General features: G+C 36.0%; 1 protein-coding gene across 1 annotated transcript in view; it reads left to right on the forward strand.

The window, feature by feature from the left end:
• The first annotated feature begins 14,692 nt into the window (after positions 1-14,692).
• GLRB (glycine receptor beta) overlaps positions 14,693-16,743 on the forward strand; it is a 90,538-nt gene continuing 88,487 nt past the window's right edge. Inside the window, exons 1-2 of the mRNA XM_037830896.1 lie at positions 14,693-14,889; positions 16,532-16,682. Of these exons, the coding sequence (XP_037686824.1) occupies positions 16,561-16,682 (122 nt within the window). The 5' untranslated portion in view covers positions 14,693-14,889; positions 16,532-16,560. The remainder of the gene's footprint in view (positions 14,890-16,531; positions 16,683-16,743) is intronic.

The following is a 16,743-nucleotide window of genomic DNA, read 5'->3' on the forward strand; positions in this document are numbered from 1 at the left end:
ATGTCTTGCATTTATTTAGATTCATTTTAATTTCTGTCAGCAGTGTTTTGTTGTTTTCAGGATACAGGTCTTGTACCCTTAGTTAAATTTATTCCTAGGTATTTTATTCTTTGTAAATGGAAACACAATCCTATTATAAATGGAATTGTTTGTGCATTGCTACATATAGGAACACAATTGGTTTTTCTGTTGGAGTGTTGATCTTGTACCCTGCCATTTTGCTGAATTCATTTATTAGCTCTAATAGTTTTTTTGTGGATTCCTTTGGGTTTTCTATATATACAATCCTGTGATCTGCCGATAAAGATAGTTTTAATTCTTCCTTTCTATGTTGCATGCCTTTTATTTACTTATTTACTTGTCTAATTGCTCTTGCAGGAATGTCTAGTACAATATTAAATAGCAGTGGTGAAAATGGGCATCCTTGTCTCATTCCTAATCTTAAAAGGAAAGCTTTCAAGTCTTCCACTATTGAGTATAATGGCAGCTGGTGGCGTTTATCATGCTAGGAAAGTTCCCTTCTATTCTTCTTTTTGAGTGTTTTCATCAAGAAAATATAATCATTCTAATATGTTGTTAGATTCAATATGCTAGTATTCTGTTGAGGATTTTGAATTTATCTTCAACAGGGAAATTGGTCTGTAATTTATTCTTGTGATGTCTTTACCAGACTTTGGCATCAGAGTAATGCTGACCTCACAGAATGAATTAGGAAGTATTCTCTCCTCTTGAGTCCTTTGGAAGAACTGGAACTTTCTTTGCTGGAAGGTTGTTGATTATGTTTCAATCTCTGTACTTGTTATAGGTTTCTTAATGTTCTCTATTTCATCTTGAGTCATTTTGGGTAATTGATTTATTTCTAGGAATTTTTTTGTTTCTTCTAGATTACCCAGTTTGCTGGTCTACAATTGTTCATCATATTCTCTTATGATCCTCTTTATTTCTGCAAAATCAGTAGTGGTATCAACATTTCCTTTATGATTTTAGTTATTTGCATCTTTCTTTTGTCATTCTAGGTAAAGTTGTTAATTTTATTAGTATCTTTCAAAGAATCAGTTCTTTGTTTTGCTTATTCTCTCAATCATTTTTCTATTTTCTGATTTAATTTTCTATTCCCTATTTAATTATTTCATTTCTTCTGTTAACTTTACGTTTACTTTGCTTTTGTTTTTCTAATTCCTCAAGTTGTAAAGTTAGGTTATTAATATGTGATCTTTCTTCATTTCAATATAGGCATCGTAGCCATAAATTTCCCTCTGAACAGTGCCTTTGCTGCATCCCATAAGTTTTGGTAAGCTTTGTCTTTGTTTTCATTTGTCTCCAGGTTTTTTTGAACTTCCTTTTTAATTTCTTCTTTAATCCATTGGTTGTTTAAGAGTGTGCAGTTTAATTTCCACATATTTGTGTATGTTCACATTTTCCTTCTGTTGTTGATTTCTATCCTTATCCCATTGAGGTGAGAGAGGTTACTTTCCATGATTTCAAATATTTAAAAATTTATTTAGAGTTCTCTTGTGCTGTAACACATGATCTATCCTAGAGTATGATCCATGTGCACTTGAAAAGAATGTATTTTCTGCTCTTCTTGGATGAATTCTTGTATAGATGTTGGTTAGCTCTAGTTGGTTTATAGTGCTGTTCAGGCCCTCTATTTCCTTAACAATCCTCTGTTTAGAAGTTCCACCCAGAAATGAAAGTCATGTATTGAAATCTCTACAATAATTACAGCTATTATTGTAAAAATGTCTACTTCTTCCTTCATTTCTGTCAATGTTTGCTTCATATGTTTGGATACTCTGCTATTAGATGCATGTATGTTTATAAGTGTTAAATCTCCTTGTTGAATTGACCCTTTTATCAATATATAGACTTAAAGTCTATTTTGTGTGATATTAACATATTCACCCCTGTTCTCTTTTCATTACTATTTGCATGAAATATTTTTTCCATCCTTTAACTTTCAACCTATTTGCATCTATGGATTTAAGATAACCATTTCTTCTCACATGTGGTCTACTTTTCCTTAGTATATTAATCATAATTATTTAAAGTTTCCTGCTGATAATTCCAACATCTTTGTCATATCTGAGTCTGGTTCTGATGCTTGCTTTATCTCTTCACCATATTTTTTTCTTTCCTTTTGGTATGCCTGCACCTTTTGCCTTGTTCCTGTTACCTCATATAATGCTTTTAGTATTATATCTCACTTTATCTGATTTTTAAAAATTATTGTACATCTAAAACATCTTTAATCATCTTATTATTTTCAGCCATTCTATGGAATTTTTTTTTTTTTTTTTTTCCTATTCCTTATAAAAAGCACATAGCTGGATATTGCTTTTTAATCCAACCTGGTATTTGTCTTCAACCTTTTAGTGCTGTAATGTCACTGCAGCTTTGACCTCTATTTTTGTGTGTGTGTGTGTTGTGAGGATTCTGACATTTGATTTTCCAATTTGCTGATTTGGTTTCAGGAATCTTTTTTTTTTCCTTTCAATTCCTCTTTTAACTTCTTTTAACACAAAAATCTGGCTTTTTATTTTAAAACCTCTTTTTTGTTCTCTGCTAATTCCATTGAAATGGCTCCTTGTAACATCTTAAGAACTAATCTTTGTTTTCTTATGCATATCTGGGGAGTGTCTTACTCACTGCCTCTGTAGGTCAGAAAGTTAAAATTTTTTGGGCAGTGGAGGGTTGAAAGGTGGTTTGAGGTGAAAAATGAATTCTGTTACCTGTTGGCTAAGACAAATGGTCTGGCAACTCCATGACCTGGAATTGAGGGGTTAGGTATGGAAGCCTCCAGTTTTTAAGCTCCAAATGGAGTGAGAAGGAAGGAAACTTCTCCTCCTGACTTCCCATTCCCCTGGCACAGCCCCTTCCTTAGGGAAGTACAATAGGTTAGGTTAGAACATTATGCTTTCCCTCTGTTTATCACAAAACGGATAGGGACAGTTCCTCAGTGAAATCCATCACAAGGATGTCATTACCCTTATTTCCTCATGCAACTTCTCCTTTCTGACTTCAAGGTCTTGCTTGATTGTAAAACAGTGCATAGAAGCTGCTCCCTTAAAAGCCCTCTTTTAAAAGAAAATCCTATGATTGTAGGACCTACCTCCTAACCAAGCTGTATCAATTGGCCCCAAATTCCTCTCCACTCACTCAACTCAACTTCTCAAAAACACACACACTCTTGATCACACACACAATGTAGTAAGTTTTAAAAGGTGGATTTATTAGTAACGTAGGAAGCCATCTTTCCAGGAGCTCTTATTGTCTATCATTAGCTTTCTTAGATCTTCCAAAATAAAATTTTTTTAACAGTAACTTTTATATTGAGGTCTGTTTAAGTGCTGCAGTGAGTACCTGAAAAAGACTGAATTTTTAAAAATCTTTTGTCCTTTAGAAGTAAAAGAGTTCCTCATCTTTGAATTAGCTTAAGTAAAGAAATATATTCATATCTATGTATTAGAAGAGCCATTCAATTATTTCTTTGTATTTGGCAAAGCTAAAACCCTCAGTGCTCTATTTATTCATGAAATAATATCATCCTGATAAACTGTGCAAATGAAGAGGTCTGTTTCTCGAAAGCATAATTGTCGATATGGAGATAATGAGATACATGGTTCCCAAAAGATGAAAATAATATTAAATTTACATTGAGATTCCAGGTTTTTTTTGACATTCTTAAATTTTGGCATACTTTCTCCTTCATCTTGTCTCTCATCATCTTCTTCCATGATCAGTCCTATTTGGAGCTCCATATTTGTTAAAAGCAGCATTTAAATGTTCATAATGAAATGAGTGAAACTACTCTAAATGACATCTATTATAAATCTTTAAACATTCTTTCACTATCTAATAAAACTTCTATTGCTTTTAGCTATTCCAAAAGTAACACTGTACCTGATTTGGCATCTGGTTGAGACATCCTCTGTCCTGGTTTTCAAATTTAACAATTCACTTGGTGAATTTCAGCTACATTCACTAGGAACTACACTAATGAAAATGGAATGCAAATAAATGAGGAATTATTTTTGAAAATTCTTGTATTTCTTCTTACACTAAAACAAAAACAAACCCAAAACTGAACAACTATAAATTCCCAGGGGGCATAAACTCAAATCTCAAGTATCATATTTGCCTCTTTTTATATATTTGAGTTCCTAAATATATGTAATTAATATTCCATATTTTCAACGTATAAACTTTTTCCTTGCAAATGCCTTCCTCCTACCCTAGTATGAAAGTTCTGGTAATTCTAGTTTCCCAGGTTGCATTCACAGCAGTTGAGATGAAATTTCCTTGAATAGAATTGATATATAGTAAAGCAGCCATTCTTCCCTGTGGTCATTTCTATTTTTATTTTTCGGGTACAAAATTATTTAACAAATACCTTTAAGGCAGAGCCAGTTATCAGTAGAGGATATAGATTCATTGTCCCCCAAATTTATTACAGAATTCATTAACTATGAGACTCAAATTTTTAAAAAATGATAAATAACTCTCTAAATCAGTTTTACAGATGTTTTAATAAAAATATTAAAAAATATATAGCATAAAATTGAGATGGCAATGGTGTCATTTTAAAACCACAATATATTACTTTGAAAGAGATATTCAGTACACATTCATTACATTGTTTGCTTCATCTATTTTAATGAAATTCTTTAATATTTGGAAACAATTCAAAATGAACATGCACTTTTGTTAATCATACTTCTAAAATGCAAAACTGGTCATGTTTTATTTCCTCCTTAAAATTCTTCAACGGCTCTCTCACAGCCTTTGGAATAAGGTAAAATAAACTCTTCAGCATGGTGTTCAATGTTCTTCCTTACTTGAGCTTACTTATCCCTCTGGCATTATCCTTTGCCATTTTCGTACAATGTTTCCAGTCATACTGTAGTCCTGAATACATATTTTGCTCCTTCTCAATTCAAATGCCATATACTTTCTTGTTCCTTTGTCTAAAACAAAATCTCTGCACCAAAAGAACTTTCATATGCCTAACTCTTTTTTTTTTTTAAATTCAGTTTTATTGAAATATATTCACATACCATACGATCATCCATGGTATACGATCAACTGTTCACAGTACAATCATATAGTTATGCATTCATCACCACAATCTATTTCTGAACATTTTCCTTACATCAGAAAGAATCAGAATAAGATAAAAAAAAAAAGGTAAAAAAAAAAGAGCACCCAAACCGCCCCCCCATCCCACCCTATTTGTCATTTAGTTTTTATCCCCATTTTTCTATTCATCCATCCATACACTAGATAAAGGGAGTGTGATCCACAAGGTTTTCACAATCACACTGTCACCCCTTGTAATCTACATTATTATATAATCATCTTCAGGAGTCTAGACTACTGGGTTGGAGTTTGGTAGTTTCAGGTATTTACGTCTAGCTATTCCAATACATTAAAACCTAAGAGGTATTATCTATATAGTGCATAAGAATGTCCACCAGAGTGACCTCTCGACTCCATTTGAAATCTCTCAGCCACTGAAACTGTTTCGTCTCATTTTGCATCCCCCTTTTGGTCAAGAAGATATTCTCAATCCCATGATGCCAGGTCCAGATTCATCCCTGGGAGTCATATCCTGTGTTGCCAGGGAGATTTAGACCCCTGGGAGTTGGGTCCCACATAGGTGGGAGGGCAGTGAGTTCATCTGGCGAGGCGGCTCAGTTAGAGAGAGAGAGAGGGCCACATCTGAGCAACAAAGAGGTACTCGGGGGGAGACTCTTAGGCACAATTATATGCAAGTTTAGCCTCTCCTTTGCAGTAACGGGCTTCATAAGGGCAAGTCCCACGGTCAAAGGCTCAGCACATCAAACCGCCAGTCCCAATGTTTGTGACAGCATCAACACACAGTCCAGGTGAGGAAGTCCAACACTTTTGCACCTTCCCCCAGCTCCTTGGGGTGGGGGGTGTGGGAGGCTGTAAATATATTTTTTATTCTCTGCCCAAATTACTTCTGGATATGTCACTATTTCACTCTAACCTATACTAACGTACCATATCTCACTTCCTATTCAAAGTTTCATGTAATTGTGGTGTTTGGACAAACCAACTGTAGAGTTATACTGTTTAGAAAATATAGATCCTGCACCAAATAGACATCTCTTTCCTTTGTCTCACATGGAAGTTGAAGTTTCAAAACACAGTCAGTTTCGACCTTTACCCTTTGGCCTGGTTTGCCCTAGTCTTAACCAGATCTGCTTCATTCATATCACTAATTGAAGTCTGGGCTCTTTTTCAGCCTTTTTTTTAACAGTTGCTGTATGCACTAATACTAATATTCATAGCTGCCGAGCTCTAGCTCTGAGTTTCAGGTGTCTCAGAGATACGCATTGTTCCAGAGACCAATCAGGTCATACACTAAGGGATCATCATCTCAAAGTTTAGAGATACATATGCCTAACTCTTAATTATTTTACAACATTCAATCAAGTCTTCTTTGGAAGCCTTCTATGATTCTCCGAGTACTCTGTATTTATCTAGGCCATGATTCTTATCACACTGATTTATAACCATCTTTCTGTTTCCCCTACTTTACCTCACTTTAATGTGGGTACCATTTCTTACCAGTTGTTGTATTTTGGTTACCTACACAATGGTTGACTCACTGTAGATATAAAAAAAAAATGTTTTTATTAAAAGAACAATAAAATTAAAATGAGCTATGTAGTATCCCCTCAATCTAAATGAATTCTTATCAATTGATTTTCTTACTTAAAAAAGTACCACTGTCCAATGTCATTGTCTTAGCCGTCTACATTTCCATCTTCATAAACTTTCAGTAGCCAGTTCCTAACTTACTAATTTACAAATGAAAGTATAGGAAACTGAATTGAATTAATTGAAATTAATAAGACAAATCAAATCCAAAAATAAGAGATGGATCTTTATCAAAAGTGTAAGTAACTATTTTATCTGGTCATAAAATGTTTTCATTTGGAACTGTCAAATGTTGACTAATGAACTCCATGAATGCTTATGGAAGCTTTGTACTTATTGGAACTTGATCTATACATTATGCTGAAAAATGTCAGATTTTGCTTTATATCAATGCTTTTAAAGTAAATATACATATTTATTTTTCATACATATCAATTCTATTTAACCTTCTGTACTGTGGTTTGACTTCACATATATTTCCTTTCAAATTTTGTATAGGTCTTTCAAAGCAGCTTGGTTTAGTGGTGGGAAAATGAAAGGGCATAGGAGTCTGACTGATGTAAGTTTCAATTCTGGCTCTACTATGTAGAAAAACGGGATATGATACCTATCTCCAGTGTTAGAGATACTGTACATGAAGTTTCTGGTACAAAGTAACTGATCCATGCTTGTTTTTTGCCCTTTATTACCCCCCACCCAACTTCCTATGAAACCCATCTTAAACATTAAGGATGCCAGACTGCCGTCTTGGATTCTGTTTATTATTTATTTTTCTTTCTCTGATGTCTCTTTTCCTTGGCTTCATTGACACTGTATTTTATTTCCCTATCTATATTAATAATTCTTCTTCCATCTTTTCTTCCTCTGAGTGTAAGCATTCCCAAAGATAAATCTGAACTTCTTCTGTGTTTTTCCTTACTGATATAATTTGGTATCGTGACTTCCATTGCATCTTCTGCTTTGCTGTTTTCCTAAGTATATAGGTCTTTCATTTTAACAGCCTGCTAGCCTCACCATTTGGTGTCTCAGACTCAATGCCTCTGAAATAGATTACTTCATCATTCTTCCCACAATTGCACTTCTTTCTTTGTTCTGTACTTCTATAAATATTCCATTAGCCTCCTACTTATACAAGTTCAAAAACTTCAGTTGCCCTTTGAATCATTTCACTATGTTCCATATTCAATCAGTTTCCAAGTTCCATGAATCCTTCTTTTGAAATCTCTCCTGCATACATTCTTTTCACCATTGCAGCTGCTTTTCCAAAGTCTTCTCATCCATCCATCCCTTGTATCCATTGCAGGTGCATCCCTTGTATCCATTTGCTATGTGCAAAGTACAGATCTTATAATAGGTCTCAAACATTTCCCTCTCCTTTAAGGATAAGAAAATAAATTAACATTTAAGTAGTCAATAAAGCTTATAAGAGTCTTCATTAGTCTCCTCCTTTATATTTGCTTATAGTGTTGAACTTTAGGCAGGTACTTTCCAATCCATAGGCATTGTAATATTGTTCCCTCTCTAAATGGCAAAGTGAATCTAACAAGGAGGAAAAAAGAAAGTACTGGTGAAAGCAGCAAGCATAAAGATAGATGTAGAGCTTCAGAGTCATAATTCTTTATACCAACTACCTATTTTTTTAATATTAAAGTTTATTGTTAATATGAACCTCTTAGTTTATCCTTACTTCCTCAATAAAACCTACACAAATTATTAAGATTTTAAAGTGGAGTGAAGTGAGAGAAGTGCCCAATTTATTCTCTCTTCTTGACTTTCTGGATTATCTCCATGGATATTGAAAATGAAATTAACTCAGTCTCCTTGTTTTGATTTTAGCAAAAGGGAATTTAATTCATTCAATAAAAGAAATTACTCTAGTAAGAAACAGTCTATATAATAAGTAGCCTAGTAGCATGTTAAATATCCAGGATGATCAAATGCTAGAAATTCTTCCATTCAGATTTTTGCTTAGCTTTTCCTGGATAATCTGCTTGACCTTCTGCAATGCAGCCTAGGAAAATGCCCAATAAATTCATTAAAAAATATTTATTGAGTTCCTATGATTTGGCAGAAACAGTGCTAAATGCAGAGAATACAATGGTGAACGAGATAGGGATACTTTCTACCCTCAGAGAACTGGCATTTTAGTGGAGGAGACAAACAAGAAAACATATACAAGATAATTACCAAATGTGATAAGGATTATGAAGAGACCAAACAGGAATATGAGGAGAGAGTGACATGTACTAATTTTAGATAGGCGATGAGGAAATGCTGAGCTAACATTTGAGGTGAAGGATAAGGAAGTTCCAGATGTAGGAAGAACTTTAAAAACAGCAATCTTGATAAAATGCACAATAAATATAAAGGCCTAGAAGTGGGACTAGGTTTGACTTGTTTGAGGAGGAGAATACAGGCCACTGGGCTGAAGTGAAGTGTGTAAAGTGGTAACTGGTACAAGATTATTTGGAAAATTGGGCAGATAATGATGCTTTTATTGAAATTCTAAACTCTGGAGTATGGGAAGTTTGGAAATATTTGTGGAAGATTGGATATTTACTATTTGAAATTCTTGTAAGATATCCAAGTAGAGATGTCTAGGAAGCAGTTATTATACAATTCTGGAATTCCCAGAGAACCTGGGCTAGAAGAGATTTAGAGGTCATCTGTGTAGAGAGATGGTAACTGAAATGAACAGAGAGAATATGTAGAGTGAGAAGAGCCAGAGGGCTTACAAAAGAAATTTGAGAACTAGCAGCATTCAAGGAATGGATAGAGGAAAAGGAGCGTATCAAATGAGATGGAGAAGAAATAGCTGAAGAAGCAGAGTAGAGAAAGTCAAAAGAAGAAAAATTTTCAAGAAAGAAGAAACAGTTTACAGTATCAAGAGATGAAGAGAAGTTAAACAAGATAAAGACTTTAGAATATTGAATTCACTGGTTGCTCCTAGTTTGAGCAGTTTGGATGAAGTGGAAGACAATAGATTACAGTATGTTTGTTAAGAGTTGAATAAGGAAACAAAGACAGAATAAACACTTGAAAGTTTGGCTGTGAAGGAGTAAGAGGGAAGCTGAATGTGGAGGCTGGGGAAGAAGAAGGTTTTTTATTTTTTAATGTTAGGAAGTCGTTAGTATGTTTAACGATGGAGTCAGTACAATGTGAGAAGATAGGAAAGGGAGAAGGGAGGGCGATTGATGTCTCTGGTCCCTAAAGATATGAGCAGTGATAAGATTCAAAGCAGAGGTGATTAAATTGATTTTAGATAGAAGAAACATAGAGGAATAAATGTTTTCATTGTAACTTTGAAGGAAGAAGTATAAAAAATTTCATAGCGTAAGTAGGTTTTTTGAATGGACATTGGGGAATTTCCATTCTATGGCTTCTATTTTATTATCTCTTGAGAGTCAGTATAAAGAGGGATGCTTGCAGATTTGAGAAGAATGGAGAATGTATAGAATAACCATGGAAAAAAAGAGCAAACAAAGCAAGATTGCTGGGCATATAAAGGGCTTAGCAATTACAAATGTCATTTAAACTCTTTGGTTGGGTAATATTTCCATTGACTCAGTTTTAGAGAAAGCAGGCATTTGACTTCATCCAGGATTAGAAAACCATCAAGGGAACGTAGCAGAAGGACAATGAAGCACAATGTAGTTCAGGATAACAGTAAGAATGTGATTGTTTGAAATTTCCTACCCACAATTTATATTCCCTTTCCTGCTACCAAACTGAAATAAAACAAAACAAAATATACAAGCAACAAATAACTACCCCGTTGTGCCTAAATTTTAGCCATCCTCATACCTGGTTATGCCATCTGTGATGGTTAAGTTCATGTGTCAACTTGGCTAGGTTATGGTGTCCAGTTCTTTGGTCAAGCAAGCACTGGCTTGATGGTTACTGTGATTGTTACTGTTACTAATTTAAATGATTAGTCAGTTGATTCCATCTATGGCTGATTACATCTACAGTCAACAAAGGAGACTGCCTTCAGCAATGAGAGAAGTCTCAGACAATCAGTTGAAGGCCTTGAAGGGAGAACTGATGATTTCAGCAATCAGAAAGAACAATTTCTATCTCTAATTCAGCTAGCCAACTTCTCCTGGGGAACCCATTGAAACCTTTACTGGGGTTCCCAATTTGCTTCCCAACCTACAGAATTTGGATTTACCAATCCCTTTGGTTGTGTGAGCCAATTCCTACAACAAATCTCATAATATTTACATAGATGTATATCCTGTCAGTTCTGTTTGTCTAGAGAAACAAACCACCCACAAACTGCCATTTTCTATTATGCATTCTGCAGCACCTACTCATTGTCAATCCTGGGGATTTTGCTTTCATTGATAGTTCTTATATTCTCTGGCCTCTCTCATTTTCCCAGGACTTTGCCTATGTTCAGGTCCATATTTTTGTGTGCAGACTTTTGCAACATCCGCAAGGGTCTTCATGCTCCTTGTTTGGTCTCTCCAATCAGATTCTCCAAATGGCTTCAGAAGATCATTCTACAAAACAAATCTGATCATGTAATTTCCTTTTCTTAAAACTGTTCACAGCTTTTGTACAGTATATAAAATAATCATCATTGTAGATGAGGTCCTTCATGATCTGCCCCATGCCAACTCTTCTGGCTTCATTTTCTGTCACTCTCTCCTTTCCTCACATTACTAATTCTTTATGTTCCAGCAAAATAAAACTTCGCATAGCAATAAGAATGTTATTCCATTTACCAGGAATTCCTTTTCTCTTTGGTCAATCTGGCATATTACTCTGACAAAACCCAAATCAGACATCACCCCAATGAGAAGTAGCAACCCTTCCCTCACCCTGCCACAAGTCAGTTAATAACTCACTCCTCAGGAAGCCATGGATATCCTGTACACGGGTCTTCTGTTGTAAGATTAAATATGACTTGTATAGAGAGAAAAAGGGAAAAGGATGAGTTTATATTCTCAAGACTTATGCTTTAAGGCTATTTCAGTGGTGGCAAAAATTCTCATGTCATGAGAACAAATCATTTAGTAAGAATAATCTCTCCTCTTCCAATGTTTGATTTATTAGTTTAATACAAGATAATTAAAAGCTATTTAGGTGGAATGACCCTGTGTAATAAAATTAATATATGTTTGGTCAAGTGAAGCTGGCTGCACAGGAAGCATGGTTTCTAATGTTTAAGATCAGTCTACAATAAAGGAACAAAAAAGCAGAAAAAGGCATAAATAGAGTCCAATTATTTAAAAATCCATCATTCTTTTAAGCAAATGGAAAAAAATTAAATGGAGAATAATTAATTTTGGCCTGCCTTCTATGTACTAGAGATTTAACATAAATTAATCAGTTCAATTCTCACAATAATCATTCATGTCATTTTCATTTTACTGATAAGGACACCTGAAATTTTAAAGAAGTTAAGTAACTTAGTCAAGATTGACTCATTCATTCAACACTATTCTAGGTACTTGGACAACATAAATGGACACAAACATACAAAAATCTCTGCCTTTGAAATAAATACATTAATAAGTAAACTGCATAACATATGTTCTGGTTCGCTAATGCTTTTGTTTGCAAAATACCAGGAAATGGATTGGCTTTTATAAAGGGGGTTTATTTGGTTACAAAGTTACAGTCTTAAGGCCATAAAGTATAATAAGCACTGTGGAAAAAAGAAAAAAAAAGCAGGCTAAAGTGGATCAGAAGCCCTCAAATGGGGGGCAGGTTGAACTTTTAAATAACACCGTTCAATAAATCTTGGAAAGATGACATCTGAGAAAAAACTTGAAGATGTGAGAAAGTTAGACATGTGGCTCTCTGGAGGGAGAGCATTTTAGGCAGAGGGAAGAAGTGGAACAAACAACTTAAGGCAGGGCCATGCCTGGCATTGACTTGGAGAAACAGCAAGACCTGTGTCACTGGAGCATAGAGAGCAAGGCAGAGAGCAGAAGTCATGTTCTGGCTGCTGTGTGGAGGCAGGAAAACCAGCCAGGAAGTTACTGCAATTAGATGAGATGATAGTGGCTCAGTCCAGGTTGGTAGCAAGAGAGTGAAAAGTAGCTGGATTCTGGATACAGTTTGAGAATAAAAAGATATCCTCACAGTTTGGATGTGGTCAAGAATAACTAAAAGATTTCTGGCCTAAACATCTGGAAGGATGATGTTGTTATCAGTTGAGAAGACGGTGGATGTTGGGGAGAAGAAAAATAGTTCAATTTTGGACATGCTGTTTTAAATGCTTATTAAATATGTAAATCGAGATGTTGAGAAGGCAGTTGGATATATGAGTCCACAGTTCTAGAAAGAGATAGAGTCTGTAGAAATAAATTTTAGAATCATTAACAGGGTAATGATATTCCTGAGAGAGTGAATGTAGATAAAGAAAAAATGAGAGAAAAGTGGACCAACACTGGACAGAATTGGGGAAAATGGCTTATTTCATTTCATCATTTAGAAAGTTCCCTTTTCACAATATAATATAAAATAATACATAAGTAAGCAGACCTTATTCATAGAAAATGTTGCAAATTCTAAGTTTCACAGGTCTGGAAGAGGTCATTCAAGGTCAACTGTAATTCCTAACTTTGGACCAAAAAAATAAAAAATCCAAACAGCTAGATGTGCTGCTTTTAAGAATAACCCAAATCTCCAATATAATATTCATAATGGCACAGATACAGATAATACTAAAGAAGGTGAACAAGTCAACTTTTAGCTATTTTCAGCATAGAAGTCCTTCCAAATATATCCCTAAAGATAAAATAAAAGTTTCATGACAGGAATCTGAACATCCAATTTACTAAAACTCTTGATTTCTCAAAAACTGGGCTTAAGATTTTCTTCACTTTCTAAACTCCCTAGGTTGCATGAAATAATTCTTTTATCATTCTTCATATGACCTAGTCTCAAAAACTTACATTTATAAAACTTATATTATCAGTATAGTTATCCTTCACATATCTTTAAAATCTGAAGTCATTGCCTGATACAATTGGATCAATGCTAAGCTTAGGCAACAGAAAATCTTGTGAAGATTATAGAACATGGTTACCTACAGGGAATAGTCACCCCTTTACCATATTCTATGGGTTAAAAAAAAATCTATTAATGGATATATCTGTAGGTCCACAATACAAAGCTAACTGATGCTCAACCTGAGACCAATGCATACTCCAAGTGCTTCCTTAATCAAAAATCAATTAGATATACATGCAAGTTAGGAAAGACTAAGGCTATCTGAGCGCTGCATGACCAAAGGAAGAGGGCTTCTTCTTAAATTAAACAAGGACAACAGCAAGGAAAACGCTTTGTTACCAGAAAGCACAGACCATAGCTGTCCCAGAAACGTAAAATTCACCATCTTTTAATTTCTACTAAATTCCTTTCTAGATTTGTAACCCTAAGTAAATCTCTTAGTATCCCTGAGCTTCAGTTTCTACATCTATAACATGGGAATAATGCCGTAAAACTTTCCCAAAGGATTGTTGTGAGAGCCAAATGAGATAATGCCATTGAAAGTACTTGGAACACCGCAAAGTACTATGCAAATGTTAATTATGTGACATATTAAAATAATATTACCTGCACGTCTATGTGGTTGATAATTTTGAACAATTCAAGCTTGCTTAGAAAAGTCAGGCTTTTAGAAATTGCAATTAAGACTCAGAGAATATATGAAATGCCAAGATTCTAGATGAATGATGAAATCACAGAAACTGTGATTTTAGTCCACTTAGGTCCACGAAGGTCATCTGTCGTTCTTTTTGGTTTTTGTTGCTAGCAATCAAAAGCTGACCCTAAACAATCCGGGCTCCTTGTAAGCTTTTTTTTTATCTTCTGTACTAACACTGTTCCTTGGACCCCAACCCCACTTTTGTACCCTACAGCTCAGAAACACGTGCAATACCAGGAGGGAACGTGGTGTGACGTCCTTCCTCGCTCCGTCCGGATACCTCTTCCCTCCCCCCGACCCGTCATCCCAGCTCCCCGCCGCGCCGCCCGAAGTCCTCGCAGCTGCCGGACACGGCACGCCACGGCGCAGACTCCGCGGCCCGAGCAGGCGCGTCAGCCGAGTTCGGCGGTCGCGCGGGCGGCGGGGACACATCTGTCCCCGCTCTGCGGCCGCCGCTCCCCCCACATCCTCCGCCGGCGCGGCCGGGAACCTTCGCGTCCTCGCCTGGCGACTGCGGGCGGGGGCGCCTTCGGGTAAGTGCCGGGGGCTCCATTGAGGAGGGAGGGGCAAGAAAGGAGTAGGGGGAGGGGATTCGCGCACGCGGATAAACGCCTCTGCGGAGAGAGCAGGTCGAGGCTGGGGTGCTGGACGCGCGGGGAGCACTGCGGCGTGCCGCGGGAGAGGGGCGCGGGGCGCGGGACATCTGCAGCCACAGCGCGGGTGCGGTGGCGTCCGTACAGACGTTCGGGATGGAGGGATGGAGTGGGTTGGGGAAAATTAGAGAAAACAAGATAGGCGGGGAGGGTTCCTTGCGTTGTCTTCTTTGTGGAGATCCCCTAGTCACTGCGGCTGTTCCCTTTGAGAGATTTGGGGTGAAGACAGAGAACATAGCCTTGAATTTCTCTCTCGGTCCCCTCAAACCATTAGGACGGCTGCCCTGTTTTCCTTGGGGGAAGGATGGAAGGTGGGAGATGTACCTGCTGCTGAGGGCCAAGGTGTCTGGAAGCAGGTGACGCTGTAGGATGGGGGAAGGGAGCGTCCAATGCTATAACTTGGCCGAGGAAAGCCCACTGCTATTGCTGTTGATCTTATAAGCCCCCTCGGTTGTCTTCAGTTTAAAGGACCAGGCAAGAAGGCCTTTTGGCTTCCCTGGGTTGTATAAAGGATTAAGAGTGAGAAAAAAGAATTCCTGGCAAAAAGGGAGTGATAATAGACATAGGAAAAGCAAATTTATAAGAGTGAGATTGGAATTAAGTTAGTGTTGAGGAATATGACAGGTCTCTTACTTTGCAGAAAACAATGAAGGAGAACCAATTTATGGCTTAGGAAATGAAGAATGAAGAAGAGGTTTAAATATTCCAGTGGTATTTGACACGGTTTTTTTTTTTTTTTTTTTAATGCGTCAGACTTCGTGGCAAAAATATAATTCTTATTTGGAACATGGAAAACGTTCTTAAAATGTGGCTAAGGAGATTATTTGACTACACTCACTGTTTTTTTTTACATATAATGTTACCTAAAATTTCTAGAGTAATCTTTTTGATGATAAATGTTAGTATCGCCTAAGTGGGAAAGCTTAAAAAACTAACTTTAATATGCACCTTTTTGAGCAAATGGTAGTTTGCAAATTTAGTGTGAATAAATAAAATCATAATGAATTTAGAGTGTAAAACTCTTGGATTCTAGTTTTTTTCTTTATGTGTCATGACTTTAATCTTAGAATTTTTCCCTTTAAAATAGTTTTCCTGTTTATGAAAAAATACACATGCAGAATTCAAACAATGTAGTCAAAAAGAAAAAAAAAATATCTAGAATGTACCAGAGATAAGCATTTTAAAGCTTAAACACCCTTCCAGCTGTGTGTCTAAACTGTGCAACTCAAAATAAATTTACAGTTTTATAGAACTATAGAATCAGAAATTTTGCATAGTAACGTTTTAAACCTCATTGGGGTCTTGTTTTCTATGAGCCATTATTTAAAGTAACTTTCATTACTAAAATCACAAAAAAATCTTAGGTATGTTGTTGAACTGCAACCGTGTAAGTTTGAGCAATCAGGATTTGGTATACAAATATTCCTGCCCATTGGGTAGTGATGATCATACTGCTTAAAAGTACAGTCTATAGTTACCATTTGCTGTATCAATGTAAAAATTTTCTTTTTCTTTCTTGTAGATCGATCTTCTGAAATTTAAGTATTCAAGATGAAGTTCTTATTGGCCATTGCCTTTTTTATTTTAATTTCCTTGTGGGTTGAAGAAGCCTGTTCTAAAGAGAAGTCTTCAAAGAAAGGGAAGGGGAAAAAGAAGCAGTATCTGTGCCCATCGTACGTTCTTCATGCCTTATATTCTTATATGGAGAAATAAGTTATTGTGTTTTTTATAAAA

This window comes from Choloepus didactylus, chromosome 3 (assembly GCF_015220235.1).
Source record: "Choloepus didactylus isolate mChoDid1 chromosome 3, mChoDid1.pri, whole genome shotgun sequence".
NCBI lineage: Eukaryota > Metazoa > Chordata > Mammalia > Pilosa > Megalonychidae > Choloepus > Choloepus didactylus.